A 20,270-nucleotide genomic window follows, 5' to 3' on the forward strand; every position below is an offset into this window, starting at 1 on the left:
CCAATCCTAGAATCAGAGGGCCAAATCAATGGGAGCTGCAGGTGCACAGCATCTCAGGATTGGGCCAATCGAAATGGAAAACAACTGTCTCATCTAGCGGATTGCCTGCCAGTGAACGATTGTTCCCTACAGAATGTTTAAAGTCTTTATTGGACTCCCATTACTTCTCTGGGTAGACTATGCCACAGTCTAATGTAATCTCTGGCAGGAATTTTTCCTTAATAGTGATCCCAAATTTTCCTTTTTTCTTAATATCTCAATACGCCTTTAAAGCACAACACACAAACTGTTTTGCTACCTAAAGGAACAACTATTTGAGGAAGGTGTGTTGTGCTCAGGTGCTAAGATCCGCAAGGCTGGGCCTTTATTTTTTGGTTCTGTAGAGCGTTTAACCTTCTTTCTAAACACAAATGCAAGAAGGAAACAGGATTTCAGTTTCACATCTGATGAAAGGGCAGCTCCTCCAGCAATGACCACCTGGCTCTCCACTCAAACACCCTGGAATGGGCTAGTGCAGATTTAGAGCTGTGTTTGTCAGGTGCGGAGTCTTAAAACCCTGACCAATGGAACAATAAAATGCAAGGGCCCGATACTAATGAAACACATTATAATTGGGGGCAAAGGCTTAGTTGAGGCTCTTGAACTGGCTTTTTCCGCACGTCATGTGCATCGTTTGACTTGCACCGTGGAGGGCTGGAGCTGAAACTCACTGAAGTGAATGGAAGGACTCCCCTTGAGTGGGACTCAGGGCTAACTCCCCTCGCAGTGGGCCAGAGAGTTCAGCTTAAAGGTACACTAAATAATTTTGTCTCATTTCCTCTTCCAGATGGCCGTCCCATTGGTGTAGAAGGAATTCAGGTGCTGGGGACAGGAAACCTAATGATTTCTGACCTCACTGTGCAGCATTCTGGGATATACGTGTGTGCTGCAAACAAACCCGGCACTAGGGTGCGGAGAACTGCCCAGGGAAGGCTAGTCGTACAAGGTAAGATAATCAGGGTACTATTGGATAATTACACCCATTTAACTATTTTCTCCACCTCTTCCTAGCCCTGTGTAAAGATCTGGCCCTTAACAGATGCTGGTTCATGTTTTCCTAGATGTTCTTTGCATTGCATGTTGGTGAAGAGAGGAAAGTTTTTTTTTAAAAAGTACAGTCCTCCCCAGTCCCCTGGGTAGGTACTCGAATGGCTAGTCTGAGCTGCTGCGGCCACTGCCATTTTTAGGTGCTACCTCGAGCAGAGCAAGTACACGTCTGTCTGCCTGAGCTGAGAAGGATCATGTGACACACAGCCTTTCCTTTCGAAATCCCTTGTTGGTGTGTATCCAGCTCAGGTCAGTAGAGAACAGAAGTCATCAACGTCCAATGGTTCTTTTGTTGCCTTTGTGAAACAGGTTGAAATGCCCCCACACAGTTCCTGTGATCACAGAACTCACCGGTGATTAGTTAGCACCCTTGTTAACAGGACCAGTTGGGAGCCTAAAGGCTGAATGGGCCTGGAGACTGATTTACTCTCTCCCCTCTACCAGTGGTCCCCCCAGGGCAGGGTTGAGGCCTGCTGGTAGGGTGGCCTGGAGGAAGCTTGTAGTGCTATTGATGATGTGTTATACCTGTTCTCTGCGGATAACAGAGTTCACTCACCAGGCATCTTTTGCCAGCATGACATTTATTTTGTACAGTTAAGACATTTAAAACTCTGGTTCTGGATGGTCAGTGGGCCGGGGACCCACCGCTATGGACTCTAGCAACAGATGATGAGTCTGAGCCACCCACGAAAGATTTGGAGTTGAGCCCTCTTAAAAAGTCACCTGTGACATTCCCCGTATTCTCAGTGCCAGGGAAATGCAGGCTCCAGCATTGGCCCACAACAATAGTCCTGACAGGGCCACTTCTCATGGGCCTTCCAGCCAGCAGCCAGAACCAAGCGCTCCGAAACTCACCGAGCCACCAGTCTCCATGGTGAAAGGAGCCAGGCAAGTGTTTAGAAAGGCAACCCAGCTGGCAGTGTGGAGCTGAATGGTAATAATCCTCCCCTGATTACAGGCACTCACCTCCTCCGCTTGCTGGTCCTCTTGCAGCATCTCACACTCTCATCAGTTCACTCATTAACGGTTGACTGATGATATCCTGAATCTCAAATGATGCATCTCCTGCCGGAGTGGGCTAATTGAACCTTTCATGCTAGTGACAGGGAAAGTGCTATCCTTCCACGGTGATGTTCGCCTCTCAGTTACCAAGAGTCACATGCTGGGTTCACAGCTGTATCTCTGCTACCAGTGCAGAAGTGATATCAGCTCTACAACTGATTGATCCTGATCACTCAATACATGTATTCCTTCCAGTGCTGATCTATGGAGAGCACTAAGGTCAAAAGGTGCTGGCCTCCTTTTTGGTCCCAGCTACTAAATCACACTGAAAGAAGCTGAAAGTATGTGAAATCCTCTCCCTGTAAGCAATTGCTGTAGTTGCCACAGGGATAATATTATACCATTGCCAGCGGGGATGGCAGGGGGGCACACAGCGATTTCCCTGTTAAGATGTGGCCCACACAGTGGAAAAGTTTGGGAACCCTGGCGTTAAGCATTTACTTCTCTGGCACAAAATAATTGAGAGTGGCTGTTGTCACGGAGTCCCGGGGTGATGCTTTGGAACTGCTCCCCACAAAGCCAGTTAGGACTTTGGGGAGCCTCTTTTCCCTTGGAGCAGACTGTCTTCAGGGCAAGAAGCTGTCACGGCTTCAGCTTCCTGGGTCTGACCTTGGAGCATTCAGCATTTGCCTCTCTGTGCGCTTCCCACAGCAAGTCCACCCAGGCGGGGGTCCTGGGGAAGCCAGAGGGTCCTGCACCCCCACTTTGCAGTCAGACGTGACTCTTAGCCAGCCAGTAAAAAAGAGGTTTACTAGATGACAGGAACATGCCAGCCAGTTAAACAGAGCTTGTAGGTTCAGAGAATGGGACCCCTCAACCGGGTCCATTTGGGGCCCAGCGAGCCAGGCAACCCCTTCTGCCCTCACTTCCTGTCCCCTGCCAACTCCCAACTGCAACCCCTTCAGCCCCTCCTTCTCTGCTGAGTTCCTTTCCCGGGCCAGAAGGTCATCTGACCTCTTTGTGCTCCCACACCTTTAGCATCCCCTTGCAAGGGGGAAGGGCCCGGGCCATTAGTTGCCAGGAGACCGAGTGTCGGCCAGAAACTGAGGCACCCACACAGTATTCAGAGGAAACATTAAGAACAGCCCCACTTTGGCACAGCTGTAAGGTCAGATTTCTTTGTGTGATGTTTTTCCTGCGTTTGCACACTCCGAGATAGACACAAGCGATGCTCCCCATTCATCTTGAAAGTTAAAGGTGCTGAATAAAAGTGCTGCTAATAATTCATAGCAGGAGTAAGGCAAGTTCAGGTTTTGGAGCAGTAAATCAGCAACTGCCTGGAATGCAGCCAGGTGCAGCTACACAGTGTAAAGCCCCAGGATTGGGATGGGATGGGGGAATGGAAGAAAAACAATTTAAAAGTACTTTGCATCTGATAGGAGATCTTCTCCAAGAGTATGCATGTGGTAAAGGCCATTGAACCAAACATGGTAGGGGAGCAGAAAAGAGAAGTTTTAAAAAAAATGCAGCTAGTTTAAAAATCTTCATGAAAGTTGCACAAATAAAAACTTTCCATATTGCTGACTGCTTCCTCTTTAGCAACAACACGATAAGGAAACGGAATAAGCAAACTGTTACATAGCCGAACTAATTACAAAGAGGTAGCGTTTAAAATCAACATTTTTGAAAACATGGGTTCCCATTCTGATATCAGATATGCTGCTGCAAATCCAGAGTTACTCTACTGACTTCCATTTGGGTTACTCTGGATTGACACTGGGGTTAACTGAGAGGAGGATCGGTTTCTAGTGAAAGTGCTGTCACAGCCATCGGGGACAGCCTCCTTGTCATGGAGCAAATGCTTTTCCATTAAGAACTAGAAGATCAAAAGGGTCTATGAATATGAGGAGCTTGGCGACTGCTTCTCTGTGCAGACACAGCAGGGGTATCCAGCTCTGACTGTTGCTAGCTGAGCTGTATCTGGGAACTGTTTGGAATTCAGAGGTATAGCACGGGTCATCCGATCTAGTGTTTAGTCTCTTTCTAAGGGCTGAATCCTTCTCCTGTGGAAGCTAGTGGTGAAACTTCTGTTGGCAACAGAGTTGTGCCCTTGGTGTGCTCAACTGCTCTAGCTGCCAGCAGCTTCTGCTTTATCTGAACTGTATTGTCTGAGTTTTCCCACTTCAGAGGGGTAGCCATGTTAGTCTGTATCAGCAAAAACAACGAGGAGTCCTTGTGGCACCTTAGAGACTAACAACTTTATTTGGGCATAAGAAACTGCCGAGAGTGAACAACAGAGACTGCTGGTTTTAGCTTCAAAGGTGTAAGGGGAAAAACCAATAACAACGAAACAAAAGTCTGAATAATTTGGGAGGAGCTCTGCAGAAGTGCTGGGCCTCTGAAACAATGCCCAATTCCCCACAGCATGATATTCCAAAGTGCTAATAAGTAATACTTTCATTCCTGTTATGTGAGGCTTTCAGCATGCTTTCCAGGCATAAATCAATTAACCTTTGCAATACTCTGTGAAGAAGGCATTCTTGTCCACGTTTTATAGGTGGGGAAACAGACAAAAAGAGGTTAATGCGATTTGCCTAGTGTTGCACAATAAGTCAGTGGAAGAGTTTGGAAGAGAACCCAGGAGTCCTGACTCCCATTACTCAGCTTCAGTCACTAAGTAATGCTGCGTCCCAAAGATCTTAATGAAAATCTTGGTTGTGAGTTGGGCTGAGATCTTCACATTTGATGTCTTCACTCTCTGTTTGAACACTTATTCTATTTCAGTGATAATTATCTTTCTCATTACAATCTCCCTTTTAAATCAGCTAATACCATCTTATTATCATCCAGGGACGTCTCCTGCCTTCAAAGGTTAGGGTCAAGCTCTCTCTCTCTCTCCCCTCTCTCTCTCTCTCGCTGCCTCCCCTATCCATTTAGAGTTCTTTGATCTCCTTTGTTAAGTCCCTATACAGAAAAGTTTCCGTTTTCTTCTGGGATCCTAACACAGACATTTGAATATCACGTTGTGCCATGTCGCAAGCGAAAGTCTTGTGAGGGGCTGTTTTAAAAGCGGACTATATCTAGATACAAAATGGAGGGTGTTTGTGTGGGATGGATGGGAGACGCGGAGGGGTCAGTGGCAGTAAAGAAAATAAATCAAAGCCCCCTCTTTCTCTATCTCCTGTACAATCTATTGTGCTTTATTATGTGTTTGGTATCATAACAAACTGCTGGGCTCTGAATGGCCAGATGGTCACCAGTGTTCTCCACTCCACGCGTCATTGCTTCCTGAAAGCTATGGAGAAAAATGAGATCCCATCTCACAAATGATTGTCCATCTTGAGAACACATTTTAGAAGGCTCTTTTTGACAATCACTGTCTTATATCTCTGTTCTCCGCTTTCAGAAATGGGTTTTGTTCTTTTGTACAGTGAATTTTGCAGCTCATACTCTTATGTGAGCAGTTCTGTTGATTTCATTAGTAGGGGATGCAGGATCGGGCTCCAGGTTAGAATTCATTCCCAGATGTGCTGCAGTTACTGTTTTACGTGTTGAATTCTTGGCATTTTCATTGCCCTAGTTGTTGGTCCTAGCTAAGGAGCTCTGAGCACTTACACCCTAAATTCATGCCAGAAAAATGTGTTCAAGGTCTCACCATGAAAAGATTTGAATTGACTTCACCAGCTGTTGGATCAGCTCCATAGAGAAAGGGACATTCGCAAATTTCACATCAGGGTTTGGTTTTTGAAACTTCCCAAAGTTGAAGATATTCTGCCCTCTTTTTTCTCGCCAGCGTTTTGGACACTTGCTGGTCAGTATCCATACAGATACTCAGCCTTGGTCCTCAGTGGAAGCAGAATTTTACTTTGGATTATTAGCAGATCTCTCATAAAAGTTTTGACCAGTGATGGTGCCGTTTTCCCACAGTTCTCCTTCAAGTGGACTTCTGAAGTTCAGCCTCTGTTCTGATATTAAAACTCTGGGCCCAGTTTTCAAATTTTTGCCCTTTAGCGAGATGTCCACATCCTACATTAGGATGCTCAGGTCAATTTGTAGGTACATAAAATGGGCATGCATGCTGCTACTGTAGATCCATAATTCAAAGGCTGCCTAGGCAAGTAGGTTATATAGCTGTTAACCATTTTATGGCTGTTTGGCAGCCTGCATGAAATGAATTTGGGGGGCTCAGTTCAATTTCCAGTAGTATGGAATCATAGAAATGGAGGACTGGAAGGGACCTCAAGAGGTCATCTAGTCCAGTGGTTCTTAACCAAGGGTCCAGGGCCCCTTGAGGGGCTGCAAGTAGGGTTTCAGGTGGGCTACCAAGGAGGCCTAGCACTCGCTGGGGCCCAGGGTGGAAAGCTGAAGCCCCACCAAATAAGGCTGAAGCCCAAGGCCCAGAGCCTCACCACCGGTGCTGAAGCCAAAGCCTGAGCAATGTAGCTTCGTGGGAGTCCCTGTGGTGTGTGGCCCTAGGCAACTGCCCTGCTTGCTACCCCCTAACTCCAGCCCTGGCTTTTATAAGTAGAAAACCAGTTGTTGTGGCACAGGTCGGCTGTGGAGTTTCTATAGCATGTTGGGGGGGTGGGGGGGCTCAGAAAGGAAAAAGAACCCCTGATCTAGTCCATCCCTCCACTCTGAGGCAGGACTGAGTATACCTAGACCGTCTCTGACAGGTTTGACCACAGTTCTAATAACACCACAGCTGGGACTAAATGACTCCCTGTTGGCAATCTCAGCCGAGAGACCAAGGCCTGAATGGGGCCTGGGGACTGAACTTCCATGTCCCAGCTAGATGCAATCCCTCCATTCAGGCATGTAGATACGGCAGTGTGAGGAAACTTGCCCTATCACTGCATATGATGCACGGCACCTCTTGTGTTGCTCAGAGGGTGGATTATCAGAACGCCTGCACACTTCCAGCTCCCGTTGGCTTCAGCTGGAGTTGAGGGTGCTCAGTACCTGAGAAAATCAGTCCCAAATGACTTCACGCTCCAGGACACCCAAAATACTTAGAAACAAATAACAATAATGGCCGTTTCATGCTTAGCTTGGTGTGAGCAGCTGCTGGTGAGACAAGACATTCCCCCGGGGATAGATATGGCGCACCATAGATCTTCATAACACCACCATGCAGCATAGCTAGGCACAGCCAAACCTATTAGTGCATTTGTTTAAACATTTCGGAGGAAGGTATTAAGCTTTATTGCTTTTTGATACATATGTTTCACCTTTAAATTGTCATTAAAACCATATGATCTCTTCCCTGCCTCTCATGTGCTCGGCGCTATGGCCTTTTGTTGTGTTAAGGTGGAGAGAGTGGAGGCATTTGGGCGAGTGAACCTGCTTTCAGCTGAAGTAAGCATCCGCAAGACGATCCATCCATTATGAATGACAAAGGGGGATGTGTAGCGTGGAACAGAAAGATGCTGGTGTGGGCAGGGGTAAGGAGATTGGGAATAGGCAGGTGTTTCAAACTGTCCACCTTCTCCTCCTAAACCCAGCAAAGAAAGAAAAATATTCAGTCACTTTTTATTGGAAACACGTTAACGATTGGGGAAGGGAAGGGCCAGGTGACCTTCCAGAGAAACCAGGCCCCTTCCTAATCTGTGCAGGGGACAAAACAATCGTATCTGTTTTCTTAGGTGTTTGGAGCTCCCCCACGGGGAATTCCCAGTTGGTTAAGCACTGAATTCTGCTACGTCTCACACCAAAAAAAGGCAACAATTCCTTTCTTTCCCCTTCACTTGCACTTGCTCTTCCCCTGCAATAGGCTGGTCCAGCCCACTAAAGTGTCTCAGCAGCCCTGCTGCTTGAAAAACACAGGGTTACAAACAATTTACTGCAGTAACAACTCTGCTTTTTCCCCACCAGACCCCCCCACATGAGCGTTTGTCCCCATCCTGTGCGAACAGTTTTCCCTGCTTTCTGTAGCTCCAGTTTAGGTGAATATGGAGGTACTGCGCATGTGTATCTGATACCGCTTGCCTCAAAACATTCCTCTGATCACATTATTTAGCTACACGGGCTGTATCGTCTGAGGTATAGTTTAGCAGAGGTACTATATCTGATGCTGCGTGTGGTGGCCTGAATTCTGGTCTGCCCTGTGTGTGGAAGGAGGCACAGGGACTCTGATGCACCTGTCCGGGGCCTGGGCAGAGTGCTGCTTTGCCCGCTCCTCGCTACCACGCCCAGCATCTTTCTAAGGGCCCCAGGGAGCGTGGCCAGGGCCAAATTTTCCTCTCTCATCCCTGATCCCACTGTTGTTAGTAACTGGGGAGTGCCTGTATCACCTTTTAAAGGCAGCAGTAAGTGCTGCTGCTAAATGCATTCACCCTGCTCCCCCGCGACATTCTGCCTGATCTGGCCCATGCGGGCGAAAAGCCCCAGGCTAGCTCCACTTGGCCACCAGAGCTCCACAACCCTTCCCTTCCCAGGGCAGGAGCCAGAATTTGGCCTTATGTTGTTAAACAGCAAGCAGGAGATTGCAATAGGAGCCTTGCGATGCCAGCCAGTAAGGACTGTTTCACAGGGGGCGGGAGTGATGGAGAGGCCGGAGTCGGTCCCAGAGGTGCACTTGGGCAGAGGCAGTGGGAAGAGAAGTGGGGAAAGGGGGCTGCTGATGTTGGCTCAATCTTGTTCCTTCTCTGGAGGTTTTAAGCAAGTGGAACCTGGAGTCTGGCGTTAGATCTGATTTCTAATGCCAGTGAAAGAGCAGAGCAGAGCGGGGACATGCTGAATCCAAGGGGATGGTTTTTGAATGGCGACTAGCATCCCTGGCTGAGTGCCAGTGGACACAGCTGTACGTTTGGTTCCCCTGGAGTAAAATACGAGTGTCCCAATTACTCCCTCTTGACACCAGAGAGAGTGACTCCAGAAGGGTTCCGCTGGATGGCTTCTTCCCTGTTTAAAAGATGTTTTCCCTTGAACACCTAGCGGGTTCAGGTTTTTCGGGGGGTAAAGGCAACAGGCCAGGTGGCGGGGTTTAATGAAACAGGACGAATGGAGTTGGAAGATGTCTGTGCCCTCATTTGGTGTCTTTGAGTGCACCTGCAAAATGATCTGCGGGCTCCAACGGGAGTGGGTGGGCATCGAACTGCTTGCAGAATAATTGCGCTTGCAAAATTGCGCTGTCACAGAGGGGAGGGAAGGCTAAGTCACCGCTTGAAAATTAGGTCCCCACCTTGTCATGCTCTCTCTGTACACCACTTAAGCAATACAAAGCAATCGCTCGCTGCAGGGAACAGGGTCCCCCCTCCCTTTGTCATTCTTCTACCAAAATGGTCCTCCATTTTAATTTAATTTAAAAATTAACTTGATCTAGGAGGTGAAAAAGTTGGGGTGGGGGAGAGAAAACTCACTGATTGGAATCTAAGGAAGTTTCAGCAGGAGGTTAGGAAGCCGTGTCCATTAGCTTTCTATGATTAGCTTCATTATTAGTCTCTGGTTCCTGCCAAACTAGCCTGACAATGAACTCCCATCAGCGGAATAACCCCTACAGCTCGCATAAGTCAAATGCTCCACTTCTCTTTGATTATTAAAAATGAAAGAGGGGGGCTCTTGTGAGGAACATCCTCGTCTCTTCAGTGGATTTTTTTTTGTATTGCCGCTCTCAGGGCTTGCCATATTTATGCCGTTGCTCTCAGGGCCGGCTTTAGGAAGTGCAGGGCCCAATTCGAACATTTTCGGCAGGGCCCTGGCAGGGATGACTTAAAAAAAAAAAGTGGAAAAAAAAGCCTTTCATTTCTTTCATGTATTATTTACTTTCTATAACTATATAAATAATAACATTATATATTATATACATTGCATCATATATGCTGTTGATTGGTTATTAATGACTGCCGTTTCACATGTGTGGGTCCCAGCTGCTCCCTGCCCCCCTCATTGAAGCAGGTGTGCAGGGTTACTGCCCTGGGAACTGCAGGGCACAAGTGGACATGGGGCAGGCTGGAGGCAGGGCAGGGGCTGACTGGAGGTAGGGTCTGGCTGCAGGCAGCGCAAGGGGTGCGGGGCTGGTTGGAGACAGGGGGTGTGAGGGGCGGGCTGGCTTCAGGCAGGGCCTGGAGGGGATGCAGCAGGGGTTGGCAGGGCTGGAGACAGAGGAGTGTGAGACTGGCTGGCTTCAGGCAGGGGGGTGCAGCAGGGGTTGGCTGGAGACAGGGCAGGGTGTGCAGGGCTGGTGCGGGCAGCAGTGTGTGTGGGGCTGGCTGGCTTTGGGCAGGGCCACAGGGGTATGTGGCAGGGGTTGACTGGAGACATGGCAGGGGGGTTGACAGGGACTGGTTGTGGGCACAGGGTGCAGAACTGGCTGCAGGCAGGGGGAGCGGGGCTGGTAGTGGGCAGGGCAAGAGGTGCAGCAGAGGCAGCTGGAGCCCCAGCCCTTTAAATAGCCCCCAAGCTCCCTGCTATCCCAGGGCTTTGGGGGCTATTTAAAGGGCCCGGGGCTCCCCAGCTTCTACCCCGCCCTGGACCTTTTAAATAGCCACGGGAGCCCTGGGGAATACGTGGGGGTCGCGGGGCTCTCGCGGCTATTTAAAGGACCGGGGTGGCAGAGGCAGCTGGAGCCCAGGCCCTTTAAATATCCCCCGGAGCCCCTCACTACCCCAGGGCTCTGGAGGCTATTTAAAGGGCCCGGAGCTCCAGCCAGGAGAGCGGGGCCGCGGGGCTTGCCGTGCTCCGGCCGGGGCTCCAGCCAGGAGAGCGGGGCCGCGGGGCTTGCCGCGCTCCACCCGGGACTCCAGCCAGGAGAACAGGGCCGCGGGGCTTGCTGCGCTCCCGCCTGCGCTTCAGTCAAGGGAGCGGGACCACGGAAGACCCCGGAGCAGATCGCAGCCAGGGACCCGGGGTAAGTTTAAAAAAAAAAAAAGTGTCTAAGGTGCGAGGCCCCCTTAGGCGCGGGGCCCGATTCCTGGGAATCGGGCGAATCGGCCTAAAGCCGGCCCTGGTTGCTCTTCAGTGTCTGTACCTTTAGCTTTGGTTCAGCCTTGAAGCAGCAGTCAGGATGCCATTTTCTTGTACAGCTTTGATTGCGAAAGGAGTGGGGGGTTGGCTTTTTATAATCCCCCGCAGATTCTATACCAGAAGTCGAATACACACACAAGGGTGCAGCTCTCTCCTTGGTCATGCTGATGTAGCTTGGTAGCTCCAGTGGAGAAAATGGAGCTGACTAGGTGTATAGGGTTTACTTGGTGGGGGAAAAGAGTTGGATCCACCCTTTGGTCTTTTTTTCCCTTGAGGGAAAACGTATGAAACCTTCACGAGACTGATCATTCTTGCAAGGGAACAAACTGCCAATGTTTTCATCTCACTAACAGTCTCGTTATGTGTATTGTGGTCGCTGCTGGCTCTCGGGATGCACTGTGTTAACGTACCCACCTTGTTGGTGCCAGTCTCTGTTGGCAGAATTATTTTCCTTCTCTCTTTCCCTTCTTTTGCATGGAGGCCTCAAGCCGAGTTGTAAAATGAGGTGGAAGTCATTTCACTCCTACATTTGCAGTTTGCATAGCAACATGGCATTTGATCAAATTATTTCCCAGACAGGTGTGCAGCATGCTCCTCCTGCCTCTGTCTAAATAATTGGCAAACGTCTATTTTAAACAGGACTTTTAACAGGCTGCTCCGGAGTCAGATTTCCCAAGGTTGGAGAGTTCTTAGCCTCCTGCAGTGCTGTCACCTGCATGGGGATACTTCAGAGGTGTCATGGAGCCATTTCACCTCAGGCTGCGCTCTAATTAGCATCCTGCTAGTTAAGTAGGGAAGGACCTGATCTGTACAGGCGCAGGAGACTGTTTTCCATCTGTGTCAGTAAAGAACAAACGGCCCAGCATCTATCTAGCCAATCAGCTTTGTATAATAGCAACCATCCCCTTAGAATTTGAGCGACTCCCAAGGAGTAACAGCCAAACGATGTTATAGTGATGGGTCCTTCTATTCAAATTTGATTGGAAGGGGGAATGAGTGGGGAGAAAAATCACAGAAGATCAGTGGCCTAACTTTCTTCCCTGCATCCTGCAAGGCAGATGGGGGGAAAGGAATCCCATGGGGTATGATTTTTCAGCCAGGCTGCAATCCGGTCTCTGATATTGCGGTGACAGCGTTGTGCATGCAAACATGCGTACGCAGACAATTGGAGGTATTCACTGAAAATCAGGCCCTGTCTGTATATAATTGGCAATCCTGCAAGGTGCTGTTAGGTTTGCAGAGGGTGATATATAAGCCAGGTAATAGCAGTGATCAGAACAATCACTGGGCCAATCACCAAAGCCAATAGAAATCCAAGATCATCCCATGATTACAGTCCTCTTCAGAGAGAGAGAGAGGCTTTTTGTTCATGCAGGGTGAAGTTCATTCCTCTGCAGAGGGTCAGCACTACAGCTGTGCAAGACATAAGGCTTACATGCAGGTAATGAGGGCTTGTCTACCCTTGAAAGTTAATTCAGATTAAGAAAGAATTCCAGAATAACTCCATGTGTGGACAAGACCTTGGTGAATCATAAACCTTGGGCTGTCTCTTTGCACATGGAGTGAATTTCACCTTGGCTGCCACATCTTAGGGAAGCCTGTTTATGTCCTAGATTTCTGGAAGTCCGGCGATATAAGTGTGGCAAGGAAAGGAGATGAGCATCTTTCATGGAAGTACTTGCTAATCTCCTGCTTGGAAAATGCCTGCCTGTGCAGTGAGCGTCCCTCACTAAATAACCTTGCTTTTGTCAAAAATATTTAATGTCAGCAAGCCACTTTGTGCCTTTGGGCTATAAATTCATTAGACCTGTGGCTGTTGTTTGTTTGTCTTCCTAGTAACTGCTGGAGATTGCAATTGGATTTGGGTCTTAGAAGCAGCAATATGGAGTATACTATAGCTTTACCCTTTGAAGCGTAACTGCTTGTATAAACTCAGTTATTCAGGCAAGCGTTTCAGGCGCCGTTTTCTGGATCCTAATATATTGCTCTATTCTGATAAATGATTTTAAGTCTCAAATGAGGTGCTTGGAGGGGGGAGAAATAATTTCCTCTTAAAATCTGGTGAAAAGTCAGAAACGTTTGTGACTATTGTGAACTGAGTAGCAGTTAGAACTGTCCTGGCTTCTGCCTCCAGGAGTTCTGGGTCCCAGGCTGAAGACTTGGGCATACAGGGGCTGTGAACCTGCAGCGAATGGGAATGTGGTGAGGAGAGAATGGTCAGCCAAACTTTTGATATGTTACTATTGTAAAAACATGCTTTATGTAGCTGCCAAAATGTTTGTGGCTCACTAAGAGAGCATCATCTAGCGGAGTGTGTCAGGAGTCTGGGTTTCCATTGCAGATGGGCTGCTGACTCTGATCAAGTCACTTCACCTCTCTGTGCCTCAGTTTCCTCATCTGTGAAATGGGGAGAATGTTATTTACCCTCCTATATAAAGTGCTTTGGGATCTCTCGGTGACTACCACTGCATATGAGCACATATTCGTCTCTGGCTGGCTGTGTATAGGGTAAAGAAATGAATTCCCTTATTCATCTGTCTTGTTTACTTGTGTTCCCCTCATCTGTCTGTCTTGTTCCACCTGTTGGCTCTTGTTTTATACTTAGCTGGGAAGTCCTTTGAAGCTAGGAACAGCTTTTTGTTCTATGAATGTATAACCCCTGGCACGGTGGAGCTCTGGTCCGTGACTGCCGCTCTTACACATTACTGCAGCACAAAATAATCATATTTGGAATGGTATTGCCGGAAACCCTCATAACTATTTGTCTCTTTGAGTGAAGCAATGCTGATCGCTAACAAACTGCATACCGCTCCACAGCCAGGCAGATGGAAATGAATGTGGCTCATTTGAACTCCGTTTGCACGTATACTGGCAAACTCTGCAGCATGCTCCAATTTCCGGAGTGATTTGTATAGCTGAGGAACTTGAGCTCTCGTTTAGAGAGAGAATTGTTGTAATATTTTGCATTTGAGCAGTGGAAAGCTCTTTGCTAACATTAAGTAGACCTCGCGCCATCACTCTGAGTTCGGTGGCCTGGTGTTTGTTGTGAAGGTGGGTAAACGGAGTCTCAGAAACAGCTTGCCCAAAGACACATTTGAAGTCACTGCTGGGACTAGAACCCAGCAATCCTGACGCCATGCCCAGCACTCTAACCACGGCACTTACTGTAGAGTTCAAAGCTATGGTATCGTTTGCCATTCCTGGCTGTGTGTGGGCTCGGGCATGGAAGGATGTGAAAGTGGCACTGGAATGATACACACTATATTTTGGGGCTCACACTTTCAAACAGGACTGCAGAGCTGCTGATCTGGCACCTTTCATCAGAGCTCATTTCATACAACATACACAATCAGTCACAAGGAGCAAGAAGGAATGAATCCAACACTCCCCAGCACATGTTCTTAAAAAAACATATTAAGGGGCGTTATTCTGGCTTTTGTGTTTCATCCCTGTGTTTGAATTCATTCAGATCAATAAAGATCCAGCAGGGCCTTTCTAATGGGCAGGATTCATTTGTAATAATCCTTCATCACATGGGCCTTGTACCAGCATAGCAGTGGCCCAGAGCCATGGTACCATTGCAGCAAAGCCATGGTAAGCAGGCAGGGCTTTGTGGTTCAGAGCAGCTAATATAATAACGTGCCTTTGTGTAAACGATCAAGCATCCAGGTCCCTTAAAGAGCAGGAAGGGGACACTGTGTTTTTAAACGACTAGTCCACCTGGCATCAGTAGCTCATGCAATTACTGAAAATTCCCTCTCCCCGATTAACCAGCCCAGCTCTATTCTTTAGCTGGTTACCGTCATGGTTACATATGGGCAAGCACAATCTGTAGTTATCTGTGAACCACACGTGCCTGTCAAACCTGCCAAGCTGCCTCTGGAGCTGATAAACCATGGTGATTTTCTTTTGTCAGCCTTCGCCGCGCTCACAAAATAGACTCAGGTTATTTTACACCAAGTGATTAGAACAGGCTTGGTGCCAGGGCAATGTTGGCTCCTGACAGTGTTCCTCATGCTTCACTTTCCTTCCCTTCACAGCCCCTGCGGAGTTTGTGCAACACCCTCAGTCAATTTCCAGACCAGTAGGAACGACTGCAATCTTCACCTGCCTGGCCCAGGGAGAGCCTCCCCCTCAGATCACCTGGCTGAAGAACGGGCAGATCCTAGAACCGACTGATCACATCAAACTGAAGAATAACAACAGGTAAGTCAGTTGGCAACAGATTTCAGCCTCATTGAGTTGGGTGAAGGGACGATAGAAAGGTCAGTGCTGACATGAAATGTACAGCCAGGGTCTGATACTGCACTAGTGTAAATCAGGAGTATCGCTACTGAATTCAATACATTACACTGGTGTAAATTGGAGCAGAATTCTTATGTGTCGGGAACTTCACCAACCCCTAAATAATCATTTTTGGAAGTGTGCTGTCCACACAGACATTTATTTAGATACAGACACAGGACTGATATGGGCAGCAGAGCAGATGAATTTCACCCATGCATTACCTTTTGAATAGAAGATAGTAGAGGCTAATTTGTTATGAAAGCATAATCCCTTCATTCTTAACTGGGGTTGTTGAAGTCTCCTGAAGCAACAGTGACTGACAAGCCTTTGCAGTGACGCTACAAATTCTATCTCGTGCATTGGTGTATCTGTGTCTTAAACGTCCCCTGTTCTACTGAACGATAGTTATATGAGCACTCCCAATACACTTCCATTCCTGCTCCTTGATTGCTTTTGGAGAGCGAAAGCGCTAGCTCAGAGTGAGGATAGAGCAGAAGAGATTGGTCCCTTTCACATGTGCTCCCGAAACAAGGGGACACTTGTAGCGAAAGGCTCTCTGACCTGCCTTTCAAGAGGAAGCTGAACTGAGGGCCATTATTAGTAACAATCAGGGCTCCAGTGGTGGTGGAGAAGGAAGAAACACACTCTTCTTCCTTTATTAAAATAGAGCAGCTAATTACATAGCAAAAGGAGACCAGAAAGATGGTCTTGTAGTTAAACACTGACATAGACTCAGGAGACCTGGTTCCGTTCTCGTCTCTGCCTCTGACTCCTTGTGGGAAGTCACTCAGTCTCCCTATCTGTAAAAGAGGCATAATGCTATTTTTCAGCTTCCAATCTTTGTTTGGCAAGCTCTTCAGAGTAGGGACTGTCTCAGTTAAAATGTCTGCACAGCTCATAGCATAATAGAACCCTCTTTAAAGGTGGGATTTTTTTTTAAAATCACACTATAAAAATGGTGTCTGTTCTGAAAAAAGACTTTATGGAACTTGCATCCGGGGGTCCCCTGGTTTTGTGGCATCTCCATGATTCCTACCCTGGGTTTGCTCGGTTCATAAATAAAAAGATGTTTTTGCTAACCAGCCCTGCAAACTCAGTCAAGATCTGAGAGCTAAGTTGGGTTCTCGGCTTGCGTGTAATTATCATAATCACGAGGCTGTAGGCCAACTGCTGCCCTCGGTTACCTCTGTGCAACTCCCATGTTTTCAGATTCTGGCTTCAACTACACTTGTGCGGTTTTGTTGCCTTCAGGGAGGCGGCATGGATGTAACTGAGGAAATAATTTAAAGGCAGTAAAGTTGCAAAGGTGGGCCTGCAGTCTGAACGTAAGCCATGATACAACAAAACACGGAAGCGTGTGCTTTAGCCTCTAATTCATGGTCTTAAAGTCAAGCATGTGCTTAAGTGCTTCCTTTAGATCAGGACCTTTGTTTAAAATCACGCCTGAAAAATGCTACCCCCAACTCTCTGTTGGTTCTGCAGAGCTGATGGGAGAAAAAGGCTGTCAATGAAGTAAGCAAAGATGACTCTGAATACACATTGGGGGGAGCAGCAGCAGCTCTGAAGAACTCTGAGCAAACTCCAAAGCTTGTCTCTTTCACCAGCCGAAGTTGGTGTAATAAAAAATATTTTCACACAGTCAGTTCCCAGAATAGAATCACACTTCAATCTCTACCTTTTGATCCCTGGTATACTCAAATGCTCCTGCAGGCAGCCCTGTTTGAGATAATATTGGCTTGGTAGCAGAGTTTCACTAAATTTAGGCCTTTTATCTCGCCGGGGAACAGTGTTTTCCATGCTAAAATACGGTCATGTTTGTGTTGCAGAAATAATATGGTGGGATGCACTTAGTGTGAAAATTACAAGTTGACAGCACAGTTTCTATGGAAATAACATGGAACAACATACTATGAAATAACAGTAGCTGTGCCATACACCTGAATTATCAGCAGAGCTTTATGGTCCCTGGTGTGATATAACTGTTTACCTGTATTATCTGTATGCAGGAATCCAATTAACACAACATTGGTTGAGAAAATCCACTTCCTTCAGTTTTGTCCATCAGCAAAATGTTATGGTAGCATTAGCTTCTACTTCCTGGGAGAATGATGTTTTTGTTTTTTAAAGCTTTATCATAGGCGGCAGGTATAATAGGCCAGGGGAGATTACTGATGAACTCGGGAAGCTGAGTAGCTCAGCCACCTCAGAACCTGCAGGGCACATATAAAAAGCTCAGGTTCTTCAGGAACAGCTTTTGCTTTTCCCACTAGGTGTCTTGGGAGGGGATGCGTGGCATGGCATGGTTCCTATTAGGCGGCTTGGGCCAGCTCAGGGTGGCTGGAGCTGGCCTAGGGTGGCTCGGGCTAGCCCAAGGCTCCTCCGGCTGTAGGTGTGTGTGTAGTTGGGGGGGCTCGGGGCTTCAACTGCGGGGGCTGGGAGAAGGGCTCCAGGGACAGGGGGACCTTTGGGCTCTGGTGGGCGGGGAGTGGGGAGAGGGCCTCATACAGAAACAGTAGGGCTAACCTCCCTGAAGCAGGGGTTCACCTGCCGCTCATGAGCTTTTTAATACTGAGGCTTTTTAGCATTAGGTTTCTGATGGTTTTGAAGCTTTGTGAAATGATCACGGAATGTGAGTTAGAATAAGGGTAGTGAGATATTATCCACTCTAAGAGGAGTTTTCATCCCAGTCAGGCATCTTTATAAAACTCCAGGCCCCACAGTGCCTTTGTGCACATCTCATGAGTTGTATTGCAGTGCTGGCTGAGTTCAGGGCCCCATCATGCGTGGTGCTATAGAGACACATAACAAGAAACAGTCCCTGCCCTGGAAAGCTTCCAATCTACAGAGACAAGGAATGGGAGAAAGGAAGTTTTGAGAACTGCTGATCTAGAGCAACGCTAGCTTGTGGATGCCTACAGGTGCTGTGGTCACACCTCTGATTGCAGTGTAGACATACCTTAAGGGTTTTGCCTAAGAGAATCTGTGACAGAGCCTGGCACCGAATCCAGTTCTTCTTCGTGTCCTAGTCCAGTGCTTTACCCACGAGACCATCCTTCCTCTCAATCTGAGGAAGGTGGTAAGTACCCAAAGCTTGGAGGTACTCAAACCTTTGGAGATACCCACATCTTTGGGAGTTAGTTTGGCCTACTTGGGCTTGCAACCCTGGGAGATGGAAGGGATGGGACACACCTGAGAGAGTTTCCAAAAGCCACTCATTTGAGATGTGCAATTGCAAGTGGGTTTACAGGACAGCTGATTGCTTTGAGAGAGGATGAACTGGAGAAAAGAAGTCATTGGTTAGTTTTCCTGTAAGGACTTTTTTCAGTGTGTCCTTTCGTTTCATTCTTGGGTGCGTGACTAAGAATTGTAACCTGCGTAGTTCCAGCAAAGTCTATTTGAGATTAGGCCTTTGGACTTATCAGTCACTTGCACTCAGAAAATATTTGTCCATATAATGATGGATCTAGAATCTAATGGTAATGAAGCTACTAAATTGCACTCTAAGCTTTTTAATTAGATTACCCGGTTTCCTGGAAAATACATTTGGATTAAAACTCAGCTTAATATGGCTATAAAGAGGTCTGAATACCCCCAAAGGGGTTTTTTGAAAAAGAATAAATCATCCAAAGTCATATTGTGCACTAATTGATTTCCAAATGCACCATATGAACAACCTGCTCCTGAAAATGACACAGCTAGAAGTGATGGATAAATATCTCAAGTGCCAGAAGCAGTTCGGAAGAGGGGCTCCGTCCGAGGAATGACGTCGGATCCCCTCACCTCCATCGGATCCCTTCACCTCCATTGGAGATGTTCTTGTAGATAGCTGCCTAATGAAATTAAAGCACAGCAGCCAGGAAAACTTCCCAGTCAAACCCTTTGGTTCTGCATTGGGCTCTTATGTTGAACAAACAGCACAGTGGGTGAAGCACTGGAATGGGTTATCTAGGGAGATGGTGGAATCTTCTTCCTTAGAGGTTTTTAAGGTCAGGCTTGACAAAGCCCTGGCTGGGATGATTTAGTTTGGAATTGGTCCTGCTTTGAGCAGGGGGTTGGACTAGATACCTCCTGAGGTCCCTTCCAACCCTGATATTCTATGATTCTGTGGTCACCCATTGACAAACTAGGTTGTGGAAATAGCCAAAAACTGGGATGTTTTGGTCCCCCTCCCTCAGTCCCTAGCTCCAAAATGTCCTGTTAGATTTTGGTTTTACAAACTTAAAACCAAAATGAGTTGTTCAGCTCCTGGTCCCATTGATCTGAGCCCACCTCTCACTTTCATCACACGGAGAGGTTGAGGACAAATCAGTTTGTCTAAATGGAACCTGTCTTGGCCCATCTCTGCTTGGACAGGTATTTTAAAGAAATCTAGGCTCAGGGATTTCCCCTCTTTGAACTACTGTTACAGATCTCTCACCACCTATGCGAGGACTTCATGGTTGTCACTAGCATGGTATGGAAGGTGGGGAATAATTTCTGTGACTGTATCTTCCAGTTCGAAAGCACATTTCAATTGGTCTGTGTTTCTGGCTCTGCTCTCCTCTCCTTCTGCAAGCATTTGAGCCTCTGAAGCTAATCAGAGCTAGTATTCATGAAGAGCAACTGTTTTGTTCCAGTGGCTTAATATTTGCCAAAAGCAAATGTCAACGGAGAAATTGGGTCCCAAATTACTGTTATTATTTATTAGTAATAATAATGTATGAGTTATTTCTTGTACTGTGGTAGCGTGTCTGGACACTAATCATTGACCAAGACCTTGCTGTGCTTGGTGTTGACTACTCAAGTAACAGAAAGCAGGTCCCTGCTCCCAAAGAGTTTACAATGTAAATATAAGACAAGAGACAAGAGGTGGATGCGTCAGCCAGATGGGGGAGCACAAGGAAACAATGATGTTACTGCTCAGCATGGAAGCAGATTTCACAGCACACCAG

General features: G+C 47.4%; 1 protein-coding gene across 1 annotated transcript in view; it reads left to right on the top strand.

The window, feature by feature from the left end:
* IGDCC3 (immunoglobulin superfamily DCC subclass member 3) overlaps positions 1-20,270 on the top strand; it is a 169,546-nt gene that overhangs the window by 108,480 nt on the left and 40,796 nt on the right. The window contains exons 5-6 of the mRNA XM_030578350.1: positions 827-985; positions 15,093-15,258. Of these exons, the coding sequence (XP_030434210.1) occupies positions 827-985; positions 15,093-15,258 (325 nt within the window). The remainder of the gene's footprint in view (positions 1-826; positions 986-15,092; positions 15,259-20,270) is intronic.

This window comes from Gopherus evgoodei, chromosome 10 (assembly GCF_007399415.2).
Source record: "Gopherus evgoodei ecotype Sinaloan lineage chromosome 10, rGopEvg1_v1.p, whole genome shotgun sequence".
Lineage (NCBI taxonomy): Eukaryota > Metazoa > Chordata > Testudines > Testudinidae > Gopherus > Gopherus evgoodei.